Source organism: Chamaea fasciata, unplaced genomic scaffold, assembly GCF_029207755.1.
Source record: "Chamaea fasciata isolate MVZ Bird 193981 ecotype frontalis unplaced genomic scaffold, bChaFas1.0.hap1 SCAF_1, whole genome shotgun sequence".
NCBI lineage: Eukaryota > Metazoa > Chordata > Aves > Passeriformes > Sylviidae > Chamaea > Chamaea fasciata.
Genome location: NW_027094086.1, coordinates 25102643 through 25120895, shown reverse-complemented (window position 1 = coordinate 25120895; position 18253 = coordinate 25102643). Strand labels below are relative to the sequence as shown.

Sequence of the window (18253 nt, the reverse complement as noted above, 5' to 3'; positions counted from 1 at the left end):
TGTTCTAGGCTGTGTAGGAAAGTCATTACTTTAGAGATGAAGTCATAATCATGAATTCCGCATGCTGGCAGGGTTGGCCAAGTGAATAGCATGATATGTGGATTTTCCCAAGGAAAAAATCCTAATTTGCTCCTAAGACCTCAAATGAAGTTAGAAATCAACTGTAATTAACAGTGGGAAGGCAGTTTTTTATCTGAAAATCAGCAGAATGCGGATGTTCCCAAAGCCACCTTCAGCTTCTTTACTAGTTCCCCCTTCCAAAGAGAACCATGTGACAAGCAAAATCCCATTAAACACATACTTTGAATATGGGAACAAATGGAGAGCAAGAGTTACTAATGGTATAGTGCCTACATTAAATTACCCCTTGACACAGACCCAGGTGAAGGGGCATCCACTGCTGTCAGGTAGGGGTTTGTAAAGATACAAGCAAAGATTGTGAAGTCACCCCTCAGCCTTAGTGCTAGTCAGTGCTGTCAGTCTCTGCTCCAAATGAAATCAATGGCAACTGCAGCTGCTCAGAACAGATGTAAATGAGAGCATCACAATAGCATCTTCCCCAGTGCATCCAATTATTACTGAAGGAAATACATGGGAGACAAGAATGTCTGGCAGAGAGAGGACTTAACTATGAGTAAAAAGAACCCTGGGCCAGATTTCACAGTTTGCATGTAAAAGGGCAGCCCAGGTTGACAGACATAGGTAAAAAAGAGCTGAAATTTTCGTTAAGCCATACCATTACATAGAGATAGCCTTATCAATAAAGCAACTTAAGTAGCAGCAGTGCCTCATTGGGTTCATATTTGTTTGGTTCAATGATACTGAGAAAGAAATAACTGCAGTCCAAACATACTCAGCTCACCCTTTTAACCACTGGCACTATATACACAGGGCTGTCTCCTTTCCCCATCCAACTAAACTAGGCAAGTCAGACCATATTTTACTACCCTACAGGATTCGAGGTATGTCTGCATTAGGGGTACTGCCAGTATAAAATGAAAACCCTCTCACACCATTACACCATAACAATATACTGGAAAAAATAGTCAAGTCCTTAGAAAGGAATAGCTGCCACTTGAGGGAAGCTAGTAAGGCTACTTATGTTAGCTCTGTTAGCAGGAGCTGGAGGTTCACTCTTGCATGTTTGGTATCACTAAAGTACAATGAATGCAGTACATGTGACCCACTCATTCACAAAATAAACACATCAAGCAAGGAAGAGGGAAAAGAACAGAAAAAATACTTGCTTACCACAAGTCCTAGCACAAGAGTACGCACTCTCTCCCCAATCTCTGGTGAAATGTCATTGCCAAACTGCTGTAAGGTTGTAAGAAATCTCTTCAGTTTGCTGAGCTGCCTAGCTCCACAAGCTGGCGGTAACTGCTGGTTAGCCAGAGAAGAGGAAGAGGAAGAGGATGGCCCATTGCTAAAGCCATTAGGAGGAGATGGAGCTCCATTTAACGCTGTTGGTGAATGGCTAGTGCCATTGGTCACTGAAAGACAGAGAGACAGAGGATAAAAATAAAGATTGGAGTTGGGGGAGAGATAGGGAGAAAAAGGAGACAGAGAGGAAAATCCATCAGCTTATGTTTTCTGCATTTGACCTCAGAATTAATTAAGTTGCACAATCAAAGATAATTAGCCTTTAGACAGAGCAACAGTCTGCAGTTTATATCTATTTCCCAGTAGCTGGTGCTGAACATTGTAAGGATTGGAAATAACAGCAGCTGCCTCTCACACAGCCCCTTCAAAATGCTCCTGGACCTGAAAAGCATCATTTGAATACCAGCCTTTTGTCAGCGGATTTTAAAAAGAGAGAGAGGAAAATGGAGAGAGAAAAAGCATGAGTGCATGTATGATTGAAGACCAAAAAAAATTGCTCTTTGGGGCAGAAAAAAACATGCAGACATATTTCATGAAGCCTCAGTTTATCTCTGAATATTTTTACTTGTGTTTTGTACACACAACTGACAGCTGTGTTTATAAAACAGGATTTTCACGTTTTAACCTTACACCACCCAATGAGAAGGTTACTTTTTCCAATACAGATTTCCTAGCTGCTAACATATGGAACACACAAAGTTGTCTGTGCAGGTACAAATGCTGCCAATGCTCCCTGTGTCCTGGAGCCTTGCATCAAGGGCATGAAGCTAGACTTCAGAAGACTTCTCAGAGACCATGGGCAAATCTCTCTGCTTTCATGTGCCAGCACCTTATCTCTAAAAAGGATAAGAAATCATTTCCCTCCTGTTGCAAGGTTGCTGTGAGAATAACTAACCGAAGTACTACGCATTCAAAATTTAAGACAACAAGATGCATGCAGACATACTGAAGAGAACAGAGAGTTTTTGGCAGTGATTTCAGTTTGATTCTTATCCACACTCTAGAAGAGAACAGAGAATCAAACTACGGATATCCTCTTCTACTCAGGTTGGTTGGAACAGCAACACTCAAAACACACGCCATTGAGGTTGAGTCTGATTTGCTAAAATGACAACAAAGAGCAAGAAAAAGGATGCCTCCCTAGAAATACAAGTGTACTAGTGCACTGGCAGGTGTGGGCAAGCAGCATGTGACTGTATCCAGCAGTAGCTGCACTCAATGGGCCACCACCCTGGAGAAATTGTCTCATTTTTTTGGGGGGAGTCACTTAGAATCCATCCCCAAAAAACCAGCAAAAATCAGGAACTTGTCTACAATCAAAAATGTATAGGAGTATTAGTTTAACTTGTTTCCTATTTAAAAGCACAACTAGGGCAAGCTAGCAACTTCAAATACTTACAATGTTTCTCAATGACCAGCCTCTCTGAAGCCAAACATTCCATTCTCATCCCCTTTTCTTCATCGATTGCCCTTATCTTTAAGCAGGAAGTCCTTTTTCAGGGTGGACACCTACTACCAGACATAAATCACTACCCTATTACCATATTTAAACCACTGCCACAAACCTTCAAAGGAGTTTTTGTTGCCCTAGGCACTGCCTTCCAGAGGCACAACAGAAAAAAGCTATGTGAATTGTTATCTAGCCTCTGCTTGTGTTTTATCCTAGTTTTTGATTGCCTATTCTGGTTGCGTGGGCTAGTGAGAACAAGGACTGGAAAAGGCAGAAACAGAAAGAAGCTGGCCTCAGCAAGCTGGCCTCAGCTGGCCACGCTCTGAGTGCTGCAGTGGGGTGAGGTATCCGAGTAAACAAATACGTTGTGATTGCATGGAACTCACATAGCCAGAAGTCATCCTACCAGGAACTCAGTAAATGAAGACTGGGGAGAATAGCAACACGTCCTGCTGATCTACCCTGACACCACCCAACAACTCTGTCACCTGCAAAGGGCTGCTCTAGACAGAGGGTGCTGGGGCTATGATCAGACAGCAGAGAAGTGTGGAGTTCATCACCTAAGACAGATACAGGGAGAGAAAGGCTGGTAAAGATTTCTCTCACAACAAAAGAAATATCGAAATAGCCCCATGATTTCAGTGCTTTCCTTATGATATCTGAATTTGCCAATTGGCAAAGTTGTGCATAATTTCTAAAACAAAACCATGTTGCTAATCCAAAAGAATTTAGCATTTAAAATTTCAAACTACAACACGTCAAGAATTTTTAATCATCTAAACCAAAGAAAACAAAGATATTCTAGACCAGAAAACAAGTCAGATCTTTCTGGCCTGCAGACATTCCTCCTGTAGTAATATTAAATGTAACAGACACTCTGACAAAAGAGACTGTTTATTGTACAAGCTGGAACAGCAAAGGCCAAGCTCCAAAATCTGACAGAGTAAAAAGCAATTAAAATCAGGTTTTTTAAGACTTTTAGTCTTTAAATAAGGAGCCCCAAAAATCAAGCTGTGGTTCACACACCTTCCAAAGTGCTGAACTCAATCGACTAAACAAACATCCAGAAGCCTTGTGAGGATTGGAAGTATGATTAAAGAACATTGTCATATTCCTTTTATGATTGCCAAAGATCATCCTGAACTGTTGGCAGGGCATCACACTGGAAGGCTTTATCTCAAGAACCTGATCCTGCAAAAATCCAGAAACAATTCAGCTTGAGACTGAAGCAGCTCCAGTGTGAAGCTCCATCCACGATGATTCAGGTGCTGGAGTTAAGCAAAACAGACAAACCTTTGCAGGATCAGGGTCACTGGGTTAAATGTGAGTTTATGTGAATAGCTGGCACAAACCCTCCTCACTGTTTAAGTTCAACATAAATTGTCAGGACAGGGTTCTCTGGGATAAGTAGTACAAAGGCCTCCAGCTGGCCTTCTGCATAGATGTGAATTTTAAATAAGGCATTTAACAGACAGAAAGGGACTAAAACAGACATAGGCAAGACAAATAGAAGATGCAGCCTTCATTCTGTTTAGGCATATGTATTCTACTGTTCTAAAAATGTTTTATTTAAAACGTGAAATGTAAACACATTCTCATGTTTATACTATTACAAGGCAGTATAAAAGAGACCAAAAAATTGCAGCTAAATCTTAGTATGAGAAATGTGGATCATTTCATGGCTGTGAAAAGAATAGTCCAGACAATGTGTCAGATTCAAATCTCAGTTACGCTGATATGAATGCAGCATACATCAAGACTAGTAGAGTTTGTTATATGTTTACATCAATAAGCTGAGACAGAGATGCAGCCCTAAGTGATTTAGAGAAGTGGTAACAGACTAGAAACCTCTAGATAAAAATATGAAAGGACTTTAGTTTTGGTTATATATCAATATTAACTAGACATTATATAGCACTGAAATCAGAATTCTTCTCTGAAACATAAGCAAGAGGAAGATTAGTATTTTTTCATTATGAATTATCTCCACTTTAAAAACAACAAACAAACAAACTCCCTGAAGTTTCTATACAAAAGGGAATGGGATCCTTTAAACAACATAATGGCATGTAAGAAAAGAAGGTTTCCTGCCCTTCTCACAAACGGGCTAAGCTGAACATTAAGTACATGGGAAGCCAGTGCTAACTGTTCTTTGACATTGTGACCAAGTGGTCAATGAAATAACAACACAACTCTGAGCTGAAGGTCTTAATACCTTAAAGATGCATTAATCTGTTTGAACTTTGTTTTGCTTAATTACTTTATCCCAATATAAACAAATGTTGCTCCTGCCACTTCATGCACATTTCCCTTCACCTATTTTGGTTTCTGACACATAGAATAGAAAGAAGATGGAAGAAAAGGAAGAAAATAAGACTAATTACACGTTGTGGGCGTAAATGAACTGGTTCTTGGAGCTCCTTGGGTAGTGGGAGGAGGTGGCATGGTTGGAGGCGTCAGCCTGGATTGTGTCTTCACATCCACAGGTGAGTCTGGCATTGTGGAATGCTTCTCAGTGCGATCTGCAACACACACCACAGGAACACACTGGTTTATTTTCCCAAGCACACCCCCTCTGACAAAAACTTAAAAGTTAATGCAAGAAGTGAGCCATTTCAGCATCTGCTGTGAAAGATTACACCTGATTATCTACTCCAGTGTGCTCTTCCCAAACTGCATCATCTAAACCTTACTTAAGAAGGTGCAACACAGATGGTAAGACCTCATTTGTAGCAGTACTGCATTATCTTTTGTTTTTATTTCTAGCATGTGCAGATGCTACCCCCCTCCAAGCACTCCTGGAGCTGCAATAATGCCACCTCCCTTCAAGGCTCTCATGTTAGCCAGGAGGAAAAAATAGATGAAGGGACAGGAGGATAATAAACTCCCCTATGACTTCTCTACCAGAACTAAAACCTGAAGCTCTTTAGTACAGGTGAGATATTGGGTGGAATATTGGTTGAAGGCAGCTCTCTTCAAGTCTCTTCTCTGTATCACCTGCTGCCCTCCCCATTGCTTCTCTTTGTAATCTTATGTTAAACTTAAGCAATGCCCCCTGGATCACTTTACCACAGTGCCCCTGGTTATTCTTATATTCAGCAGAAAAATAAACACAACGTGCCAAAATGGTGTGTCAATCATCTCACATACATATATTTTCAAATAAGCATGTATGTTTGTATCTTCACATACTAAGAACGATTTTAATGCTCAAAACCTGCAAGATAAGCAGGAACATACATCCCCAAGAAAACAAAACAAACATAAGGCAAAACCAGGAAGAAAACTTAACACTTCTTTTGCAACTGAAGATCTAAATATACAACACACATGATATACAAGCTACAGAAGTGCACTCTTTTTCCCAACATCTTTTTGAATGACACTACCTTAAGTTGTTTTTTTTTAAACCATCCAATCCCATATGTTTCATTTATTAAAAATGGGCAAAACACAGCAAAATTTACCAGCTGAAAGCAAAATTAAGGCTTTCTCACTCATGCCAGGAGTTTAGCAAGCCATCTTGAAAAAAAGATGAGTACAATGATGTTTAGCTTTTGATGGGAATAAGTCAAAATCTTCAGTCACTTCTTTGGGGAGTTGGGGCTATTTATTTATATACAACCCAACAAAAGTTTTCCTGAGCTCCACAAAACTATTCTGTACAGCAAGTAAGTGTCACTGCTAATGGGCAGGCACGTAAGTCCATGGTTTTTATTCCAGACATGTCACATTCTATAAATTCTGTCACTTCACTTTGTGACACAACTCCTTGTTCTTACTAACAACATACAAACTTCAATGAAATAATCATTTCTGAAATTTGCTCTGAGAGACAATAAGAGAAATTCAATTCAATGCACACATTTAACAAAAAATGAGTATATTTAAAAGAGCCAAAACCCACTTAATTATAAGAAAACTTAAATACAAGAAAGTTGTTTAAAAAAGGAAGGGAGGAAGGGGGGAAGGTGAAAAAAACCCAACCCCCACACCCCACAAAAAAATTAACAACACAACAGATAGCAACCTTTATCTGTCTAAAACTGAAGAAACTGAGGAAGTAAGTAGTAAGTCCCAGAGGTGCAGTGTATCAGGTACTGCAATTATAGAAGCCATCTTCAACCTTTGTTGAAATGCCTACAGGCAATGTTTCAGCTCTCAGAGAAAGGGAGTAATTTCATATAGAATTTAGAGACAAGTTTGGGGAAGATGAGTAGTGAAACATTCCCAGAATAGGATAAGGGGAATAGAGATACAATTTTATAGGATCTGTAGTGTTCATCTGAGGTTAATAAACCTCAGCTGTGGAGGGAAGAGTAACCACAATGATACCTTTAATATTAAGGTTGTTGCACAGGTAAGTGCAAATCAAGCAACAGTAAATTATTACATGCTGGAAAACAAAAACAAGTTTCTAAACAAATTCTATTTGTATTTCCTTTCCATATCACTACACTAGAACAGTTAAATCTCTATCTTCTATAAGCCATTAATTTAATATAAAGAACTATGAAAACTCGTCTTGAAATGTTAATTGCTTCCTTAATAGCCGAATTCATCTTGCACTCACCTCAACCAACCTCAGCAACAAGGGAATAAATAGCTTTCAGCTCATGTTGCAACAGAGGGAAAGAGGCACAGCAGTGAGCCCAAGCCCTCCTAAATAAAGGCAAATATTTCTCCCATGCCAAGAAAGGAGAGAGAAAGGGAGGCTTGCCAGAGTTGGTGGGGAGATAACAGTGGGAACTGCTGGTCCATCTGGTTTTCATTCTGCTAACACTCACATTGAACTGTTAAGGAAGGCAGTCCAGGTACACAGATTTGAAGCATGTGGGAGCGCAGACACAGGCACAGAGGAGATGGAGGTGGGTGGAAGAAGGAGTGAGAGAAATCGAGCTCCTCTAACAGACTGCTGCTCACTGCAAGCAGGCGCAGCCTGTATCCTCCAATTCAGCTGGTGATAACTAAAAGCGATCCTGAGCTGTAACCAACAGAACGGATCCTGCTCCCTCCCTTTCTTTCACTGCATTGCAAAGTTCAGGTCTGATCAGAAATGCACTCAGATCAGAGGGAGGAGACTTTCCCAAAAAGTTGGCAATGTTTTGCTACCTAAATTGAACATGGTAGTGTGAAATAGTGTGTTGGTTTTGCCCTCGAATTTCAGGTTGCCACTCTATCATGATCCAAATGATTTTTTCTACCCAGCAGTTTGCCGACCAGTCCACAGATTGCCAGACTTATCCACAGACCCCTGTACTTCACATCTAATTTTAGTAATATTAGGTTTGATTTCCCCAGTTACCTTTCTCTGGACCTCTTAGGGGTAAACCCAAACACGCTTTACATACCACTTACCTTTTCCATTACCTCTCTCCCTTGCAAAGCCCTAAACCCTACTCTCCTACTGTATGATCGCAGGCAGGCAGATTTCTCTCTAAGTTCCCTCATCCTGCCTTCTTTAAGGAGATATTGAGGCTCCTTTCAAGCACACCCCAAAACATTTCTCACCAGAGTACAAGATTATTTTGTCAGAACAGAGATTATCCGTGCGGGCAGGGAAAACAGGCTTTTGAAGAAGTAAAATGCAAAATGCAATGCTCTTCCACATGCTTGGAAGACACCATGACACCACCCAGGAGGCCAGCCTTTACAACTATCTGTTCCACCCTCTTTAACAACAAAACCCCTGTGGGAGCCACTCTGCTCTCACTGCAACTGTTTACCTGTTCCTTACCTTTTTATCCAGCTCTCTGAACTCTGAGGGAGTGATGGGGCTGGGAGCACCTGTCTACAGCACCCACCACTGTCCCACCACCCACAGCCCCAGAGAACCTCAGCAGCTCTAAGGTCACTCAGGGGATGAAGTGGTGATGGAGAGCAACCACTGGTAAAAGCATCAACAGTTCTTGTGCTCTGAACTCCTAAAGCTTTTGGGGCCTGACATAGCCCATAACTCCAGCTTCTACAAATCATTATTTATTTTTTAATTAATAAAAACAATAAACCTAACAACCAACACTTTTTGCTGTAATGTTTGAAAAATAGCCTGATGACATGAAAGCTAAAGACAAAATAGTATTTAAGTCATATTCACAAGCCAACTTCCTTCAAGACATGATAATTCACGAGGCTTTTAATATATGGACATTTTTCATACAAACTCTCAGTGGATATTCTGCTATTCGTTCATTCAGAGGTAAGGAAGGTTTGGTAGGGGAAGAAAGAATCCCTCAAGAGGAAAAACTCTAATTTTAACATATTAAAACCTGCCTGGGTAAGATTTCACGTACATTTGCTCCAAATTTACAATACAGAGACATATACATTGAATTTTTCCTGAAATTTGGAAGAACTTCCACCATGTCTTAAAATTGCTCAATTTCTTGAATTCAAAAACATGTTTATGCTTTTGAGTCAAACCAAACTCACCACTTGCAAAGCTAGTTCCAGCTATCTTTTTCTTCAGATGGACCCTGACATTTCAAACAATAATCCTGAAATAGGAGGGACGCACCAAAAAGTTTCATACAGGCAGCATCCCACAGCATCCCACATTTAAAAGCATAAATACATATGCATATATACAGAGGAAGTAACTTCTTTCAGGTGCAACAATTTCTTCCACTGAATCCCTTTAAACAATGACAGATCTGTGCTCCTTAGCCCAGTTCAGATCAAATGGGACTGAAACCAGAGGTCCTCCAAACTGGAAGGAAAAGGAGACATCTGCAACTAATTCTGTAGTGTTCGCTGCAATCAGTTCAGGATGGGGAAAGATGGTGAAATAATGGTCTAGTCCTAATCCATACACACAACCCTCTGGAACAGCGAGAGACTTAGAATAAATTCAGAAAACATGTTTCAAGTATGCAGAGATCTACTGCATTTGCTTTGGATTATATTTTTTTATTTAAAAACAAAACCAAGCACAACATTTTGAAATACACATTCTTGAATCTCCTTTACAGCATAGAGTGAAGAACTGTGATTTAACCACAGAAGTATTTTGCTTCATTTAAAATTAAAGAATGTTGTAAAACCAACTTTAAATTATGACATTTCTTCTGTGGGTTTCTTGGTTCATGGAACTATACTGTTCTTGTCGTTCATTCAGATTTTATGGTAGAAGTTATTTCTATCACTATATTTAGCTGTGAGGTGAACACTGATATTTACTGTAAGCACAGTCAGCTTCTGAACCAAACAAGGAAGGGACAAAGCATGCAGGAGCCAGCACAAAGAGACATGTGCCTGCATTCAAACCGATTTACTTTACTTCCTGTACCCTACAAGATTTAGTCCATTTTTAAAACAAGGCGGTCTTTCATAAATGGCAACATTTCAGCTCACATGGCACACTTCCAAGTCTAACGCATCAAGGAAAGCTGATGTATGGAACAAAATATGGAATATATAAATACTTTACTGATACCATTTCAATAGCCAATTCAATGTCAAGCATTTCTAGGAGTGGTGTGTTTTCAATTTCCTTTTTTAAATGAAAAAAAATTGTGGTATAATACGTTGTGGCATTTATTTTACTTTTAGTTAGTGCAAACAGTTCCAGATGTACACTCAGGCATGAAAGATTCTTAAAAGATGCTTTATATTGATTGTACAGTACTTTCAACTTCGGTGCCAACATTTAAAAAATAAAAATAAAACTTGCTAAATTAAAGGAGTCCATTGTCTTGTTTCCTTTAAACTCCCAAAAAGAGCAAGTCCCACATACGACACAAAGGATTAGAACTTGCCTCCACCACCCAAGTTACAGGAACTGTGACCTAAATCTAAAGGATTTAATACTGATGGTTTCTTAGATGCATTGGACTGATTTTCATTGTTTTGAGAGGGGTGGCAGGGAATTTGCAAGCAGGTAACCACAGACTGTGAGTCACAGTGGTGATGAACCTGAAGTCAGACAACCACAAGTCCAACCTAGGGGAACAAATTCCATAGCTCTTTCATCCATAATGCTATCATGTTGCAGCCAGTAAGAACTTCTCCCTCAGATGTGGCCAAGCTACACAGCACCATTAGTAATAGGCAGTGTTTGTGGAGACCCACAACTCCTGACCCTCAAACCTGCTGCTACACTGAGCGGGACAATATTACAAGGTTGCCTTGGTTGAAAAGAACTCATTTGAGAATGCATGGTAGAAGCCTGATATATCTGGTAAATCCCACCCACTCCACGCACTGAAACCCTAGGGAAACCTGCGAGTCATACAATGCAGCAATAAAACATGACCTGTGAACACCAGCACTGCAGACCCTCTCCCTGCCAAGCATGCCTGGGATTTGTTTGAGACTGGTACAGTCTTCATTCCATCCACCTCTCAGCCCTTTAGACTTCTTCTTGATAAATAAGGACCTAAACCCAATAGATGTTTTTGTGCTATATACAATGATCTCAAACAGGCATAATACAGACATAACTTTCTCTCAGCACCACACGCAGTCACATTATTGGCCTAGAAGGGAAACATCACTGGGTTTCCAGTTCCCCAGTAGAGAACATTTACTTCCGGGTGATTTGCAGGAATGCAGTATCAGAGATCAGCTCAGACTGTCTTTTGTCACAGAATATCACCTCTGCAAGATTTATCCACCAGGAATCAGAATCTGTGTGAAGTGACTGAGGGATATAAACAGCAAAGTTTTCAGATGACATAACGTTTCAATGCTTCTTTAGCATGCTGGGTATGAAGCTCATATATTGAAGCTGACCCTTTTGCAAGAGCAATATCGCAATTTTGCTGCAGTCTTATCTTCATTCTCCTCTGCTCAGATAGTTGAACAATTCATATCACCAGCTATTCTTCAGAACAAATGAAAGCACACTCAATTTACCCATTTATGCTCATTTAATATGCAATAGCTAGAAGAAATTCTGTATCCTGGGAGTTCACTGAAGTTATCTGAGGCCAAGTTATAAGAGTTTTCTTCAGCTGTGCTAAAATAAGCCTTGAGCATAATACAATCTCCTCTGTCTCCCAAAAGCTGAAAGGGATTTTTGTGCTACTGTCTCCCAGTTTTGGTAGGGCTTGTGGATGATATAAAGCAGGTAAATGGCGAAAATGCTTAATGTCATGTTCTTCGTCCACAATGGTACCTTGACCGGTCCTAACAACCATAACAGTGAACCCCAAATGCAGAAGCATTCTCTTTGATTTAAGTTCTCTATAGTGAGAGGTTCTGACAGGCAAAAAAAACTTAGTCCCACACTCATGGCTTAGCAGCTGAAGGTCAGATAATTACACATATTATAAAATAAGCAATGCATGAGTTCAATCTCAGAATTAAGACAAAAATACCATGGCTTGCTTCGCTTGGACACATTATTTTTTCCTGAAAGAAATAAACCTGTCTTACCATATAATTTTCTTTTAAGAGAAGGGGGGGAAATAGAAAAATAAACTTTTCCCTCTCATTTAACAATCTGACATGTTTTGACAGTTTCAAAACTATCATAAATTCACTTTCAGTTATTTAATAAAAACTGGCTCATGTCAGAATTGCACCTTTTTTTAAATGCCTCTTTTCTCCTTCACCCTTTCTGGCTTTGTAAATTTTACCACGTATAATTGCTTGAGTGCAGGAATGCAGGGAAGAAGAACACATTCTAAATCTAGATCGGCTACCACTGTAACGGTTTATGAAATACTTAGCAAGAACAGGCAAGTAAAATAAGGGTCAAACTGTGGCAGCTGCCCTGAGTTTCCATAAGCCCCCAGAAAACAAAGTCTACAAGTTCCTTTGTCATGGATGAATACACAACAGTTGGCCTGTAATGAAGCTGAAGACAATGTGGATTTCTTCTAACTATCCCACCAAATCTCATGAAAATTCCTCTATATATGAACTAATGCAGCTAATAAGTAACAGTCCCATAATCAGTATTGAAATACTATTTTCCCATTTACATTGTATCCTAGATCTTTTCTTTTTGTTGACAAGCTATCCAACTAAGAACTGTGTGTTTTGAGTGGTTCTCTTGTGTTTCAAGTCACAGGAAACTTTACTGCTGTTCCAAACCCAGTTCAGCCATACTGAGGCTCAAATGAAGTGACAAAGTGGCATTCTCTGCCTCTGGCATGAAGAACTGAAGAACAGCCAGAGCAACCACTGTCCAAACTCATGCCCCAGCCTCCCCAACAAGCTACAGAGGTGATCACCTCTCTACATTAGCAATCAATCCCTTTACCTCCATAGAGGAAATCTTGAGCATGCTTTCAGATGTACTTTCCCAAAGGCTCCCTGACCACTAACTCATTTCCTTTCTGCACCATCATCCGTGGAAGGCCTACCCTTGTCAGGATTACACACTATTTGACAAACTACAGATGAAGGCAGACTGATCTCTAAGAAACACAAATGCCATCAGAATCTAATTGGTACTGTATGCATGCTTTAATATACACAACCACACAAAGCACAGATCCTTCCCACCAGAATTAAGATGATTTTTCTCTCACAACATCAACTGAAATTTCATAACTTGGTCTCCAGATGTATATTTATGTTTTTAATTCAAAGTGTGTCAGTCCTAAATTAACAGTAAATAACAGAATCATAGAAAGACTTGGGTCGGAAGGGGACCTTCAAGATCATCCTCTTCCAGCCCCCATTGCATCGACAGGGACAACTTTCACTACACCAAGTTGCTCAGAGCATCATCCAACCTGGCCTTGAATGCTTCCAGGGATGAGACACCCACAGATTCTCTGGGCAACCTGTTCCAGTGCCTCATCATCCTCGTAGTAAAGAACCTGTTCCTAATAACCAGTCTAAACATACTCTCAGTTTGAAACCACAGTTTGTTACACAATGCTAAAAGTCTGAAGCAAAATAATTATAAACCTGTTTATTTTTAATGTACTTAATGCAAAGTGTAAAGAATAGTTGTACTCATTTTAGAAGAGTCCTATGAGAATAATGAAAACTGCATTTCATTAGATTTAGCTGGAACTGAAGTCTCCAATATAGACTACACAAAGTAATCTAAAGCAACTTATTTAAATTCAGGAAAGTTAAGGCAATAAATTCCTCTGCCAAAAAGCAAAAAAAATTACTACAGCTGTACTTTTAAGAGGCATTGCTTATATTTACATAACATGCCAGAAGTCCTTTGGGCTCAAAAAGAATCAAATACTGGTGTAGGAGGTGATATTTTCCCTGGTTATACATCTGAAAAGATGACACAGGGACTACCAAGAATTTAATGGATATACTTTTGACTTTGCTTGATTTTAAAATGAGGAGTTTGTCATGAACAAGTCAAGACCCCGTCAGGTGTGGAGTGGTGGAGGCCAGCCTGGGACAGGCAGCTCCCCATCTTGCAGATCAAGGTCCCCAATCCCTGCTCTACCAGACTACACCATTTTTCTCATCCAAAAACCCAGCTCCTCCAAGTGGTATTTATTTATTTATTATTAAACTGTGAGAGGTCTGTTCCATTACACCAGATGTAGGTCTGGGGAGCAACACTTAACCCATAATACTGAAAGCAGCCAGACTCCCTTTCTACCAAGTACCCGAACAGTCTGAGGAAGTCTGCTTATTCCTGCCATCTAATACAGACAGCTAAATTAGCAGACTAAATGTCCCACAAAATCACTAAAGAGTTAAGAGTCTCTAATTTTTTAAATCTCTATGGTGGCTAAATCAGGCATAAACATTCCCATATAGATCTAGGTTCTCTGCCCCGTGAGAACCAGAAGCATTCAGACTGCTCTCACAGTGTCGCTGCTGTACACAATAATTGGTGGTCCTCAGTGACCAGGCATAATAACTCCTTGGCTTCTATATCAGCCACTCAAGACAGGCATTAATCCACCAATGAAAACATATAATGAAGCATATTTCCCCCAGAAAGCCTTGCTCAGGTGCTGGCACTGTTAGTTACTTACAGCCACTACCAGCAAGACAAAAGTGAAACTATAGGATTTTTCCCATCTCAGTATTATACTCAGTATTATACATTATAATATACATTATTGTACTTATCGGTACTTCGGCATTTGTAGAAATACACACTTTGGAAAACTATCACTTCACATCATCAGAAGATGCCATTAAAGATATCTTTTATTTACATGACTCACTGTCTAGACAGAGTGTGACAAAATAGTCATTATTAGTTACGAGTCAGCTCCTCCTCAGTGCCACATATCACACCAAATGTCTTTTATTTGGGCACTGGATCACATCTGAATAAAGCAGTGGAGAGGTGAGAAGGGGGAAAGAGAGCCTCAAAAACTTCATAAGAAATGAAGATCCAAATATCTTCTTAGATGAGGCAATACTATTTATTGACAAGTAAGTTCCCAAGCAAAGCAAACACTACCATTAGCAAATCCAAAACTATGTTTTCAATCATCTGGCCTAACACATCACACACACTCTTAAAAATGAATGTGAAATAGTATAAGCATATAAAGGAAGAAGGAAAGGAAGGAATTTGTGTATGTTGTTTAAATATATAGCAAGTATAAAACAAGATTAAACCTCTTCCTGAAGCCAGCAAATTCACACAAAATCATATTGGCACAGGAATCTCTGGTGATCTCACCCAGAAAGAGAGATGCTGGGTTAGCATTGCAGGCAGACTGCAGCTCCAGAAACACTCAGGAATATGTGTTTAACTATAGACACTGAAAACAGCTGTAGGTAAACTAATGAGACCACTCACAGGGTATACAATTACACGCAACGTTTCTAGACCTTAAAGCATCACAGCAGTCTTACTCTTGCACAATAAAGCTTAAAACTTCCTTCTTTTGAAGCATCTTCCCTATGTTTTGAATTTTAAACAGCAGACTCCAGCTGAAGTCTGAATTGAAAGAAAAATCAGCCATTATTACAGAATCCACAGAAAATATACTCAAATTTTTAAAACAATTTCAGGTATCATAGTATTGCCATGATTGATGATAGTTGTACAACGCATACTTCATTTCAAGCCCAGCAGATTCAAATTAAGTGTTTAGGGGTTTTTTTTCCTCTCAATAAATACATTAAAAAGGTTTTTATATTTATAGAACAACATTTTCATCAATCCACCTAAACCTATTCCTCCAACACAGGACTATTGATCTTTGTGCATCAGTGCCGCTTCTACAGCTTTCTTCTGTATGTGCAGATAGGTGTGTGCCCATGTGTGTACGTGCACACACTTATACACATATGCGACCAAGTTTTACTTACTCGGTTTTGTGTATAAAAATACTTACTGCAATATTTTTTAAAATTTTTTTTAACATTCAAATTTAGAAAGCTGTAAGAGGGAAAGAGCCTTCAATTACACCGAAGGGAGTGTTAAATGGAGGGGAAACTTCAGGGCAAGAAGTCAGACACGAAAGAGAAACCACTCAGTGATACGAATGCAAGGAAATATTGACAAAGTAAGGAAGTCTGATGCATTTGAACTCTGAATGTTCAACAGGGATGCACTTAACCCTTTCTGATATGGCTACATTCTCTTGTAAATATAAAAAATCTTATGAAATGGAGCTTTAACTTCCTCTGTGCTATGGAAACACCCTACATTTGCCTTTGGGCCTACTTGGGCAGATACATTTTGTGTCCCTGAGCGGTGGATTAACCAGAAGAGAGGCAATTTTTATGAGAAAAAGCAGACTATTCCACCAGCAGGATAGAAAGGCTGCGGCGGGGCAGAGGGGCTGAGGGAGCACCGGGAAGAGCACGGGCGAGTGAGACCGCTAGAGGGAGCCGGCATTGTGCCGCGGCACTGGGAAAAACCCCTGCCCGCACAGAACACTCAAAATACATGGCAAGCTGCTCAGAAAGCCAAAGGGACACGCTTTAAAAACAGCTCTTCCCAATATCTTCAGCCATGGGATAAAAAGGAGAGCCTATGATATGTGCGTATACACATCAGTATGTACCATTCTGTGCCCACAGTACCGACAGCATATTAAGTAATTGTCCCTAAAATTCAGCTTTATTAATCTATTTTTCAAAAGAGGAAATAGTTGCAACAAAAGACCTTTTTCAGTGCCTCCTATTGTCGCCTCTCACCCCAGCCAAATAAGCTAGATGTTCCCCCCTCGCCCCCAACTACACCTCCCCCTCCACCTTCCCCTGCTTGGGTGATAGCTTTCCTTGTGAAATATTCCAAAAGTGGAATTGCAGAAGCAACACAATAGGCTGTGTCATGCCTCCGACTCACACTATATCTACTCATGAAACCTAGACAGTGCACGCACAATTACAGCCATGTGACGATGGCATGAACTTGAACATACCCCAACAAAATTTTAACACCGTTTCTTTTTTGCACCACAACACAGAGAACCAAACAAAACCTGGTATTTCCCTCACACCTATAATCAGTCAGAGAGATCAAATGGCAAGAAGGAAAGAAATAAAGGCTCACATAGATCTTTATAAACATCCTTTCAGCACCACATATGTGCTAAGAAAGCTAAATCTCAAGGGCAGATACAAATCAAAAGCACAGAGAGATAGTGACAGCACTGGCATCTCCTGTGAACACATATTTCTTTATGGTCTTCTCGGAATAGAAGATGTAAAGCACATCAGTATTTGTCTGGTAAACTCTAATCTGCTTGGATATGAAGAAATTAAGAACGGTTGAACTGCAACAACTATCCATGGCAAACTCTGAAATTATGAAAGGAAAATTAAAAAATGGGGAAATAGGTGTATCTGGATGAAATACTAAACAGTTAACAAGAATAACTGTCCCCAAATGAGTTCCTAGCCATTATCTTTTCCATAATTATTGCAAGTAGCTTCAGTAACTGTGCATACAAATGACCCATTAGAAACTTAACAGGTCATTTCCAAAGTGATTATGAACCCTGACTTACAGAGCTACTTGGGTTTTCACGCAGTTCTGTTCAGTGCCAACAATCTGCACAAAATTAAGATAAAATATGTTTCCAAAACACCAAATGGAAATAAACTTTCAGAAACTGAAAGGTGAACGCTCAGGTGGTGAACACTGATGAAACAAATGCAGTCATCTTCATTAATGAAATGTTAAAAAATTTGCTTTTGTCTGTGCTCTGGTGTCAGGAGAAAGAAAAGGAGGCAGCAATCATACGTTAGAGCCCTTTCATGCCCCATACTACAATGAATAATGACGAGTGTAACAGCGAAAAGTCTAAGGCTAGGTAGGAGAGATAAAAACCATAGGAGGCTATCAGAGTGCACATCTGCTATAGAACACAGTATGGAGAGCAGAAACGTGTCAGTAGATAAAGACGAACCCAAATGGACTTAAAACAACAGGATGCTCTTCACCTCAATGGTCCTTCTTGGTCCTCTTATTGGGTAGCTGTACCATTGCAACAAATGAACAAGCAGTTGGTTTGATTTAGAAAATATTAGAAAACTATTCAGAGGCACCATTTAATGAGAGTACTA

At 39.8% G+C, this 18253-nt stretch overlaps 1 protein-coding gene across 5 annotated transcripts in view; it reads right to left on the bottom strand.

Moving 5' to 3' along the window:
- The window catches only part of RUNX1T1 (RUNX1 partner transcriptional co-repressor 1), a 114669-nt gene that overhangs the window by 46377 nt on the left and 50039 nt on the right, over nt 1–18253 (bottom strand). For all 5 annotated transcript variants that reach the window (XM_066178947.1, XM_066178918.1, XM_066178929.1 and 2 more), the window contains 2 exons: nt 5218–5355; nt 1252–1493 (listed from right to left, as the gene is read on the bottom strand). In XM_066178947.1, coding sequence (XP_066035044.1) covers nt 1252–1493; nt 5218–5332 — 357 coding nt within the window. In that variant the 5' untranslated portion in view covers nt 5333–5355. The remainder of the gene's footprint in view (nt 1–1251; nt 1494–5217; nt 5356–18253) is intronic.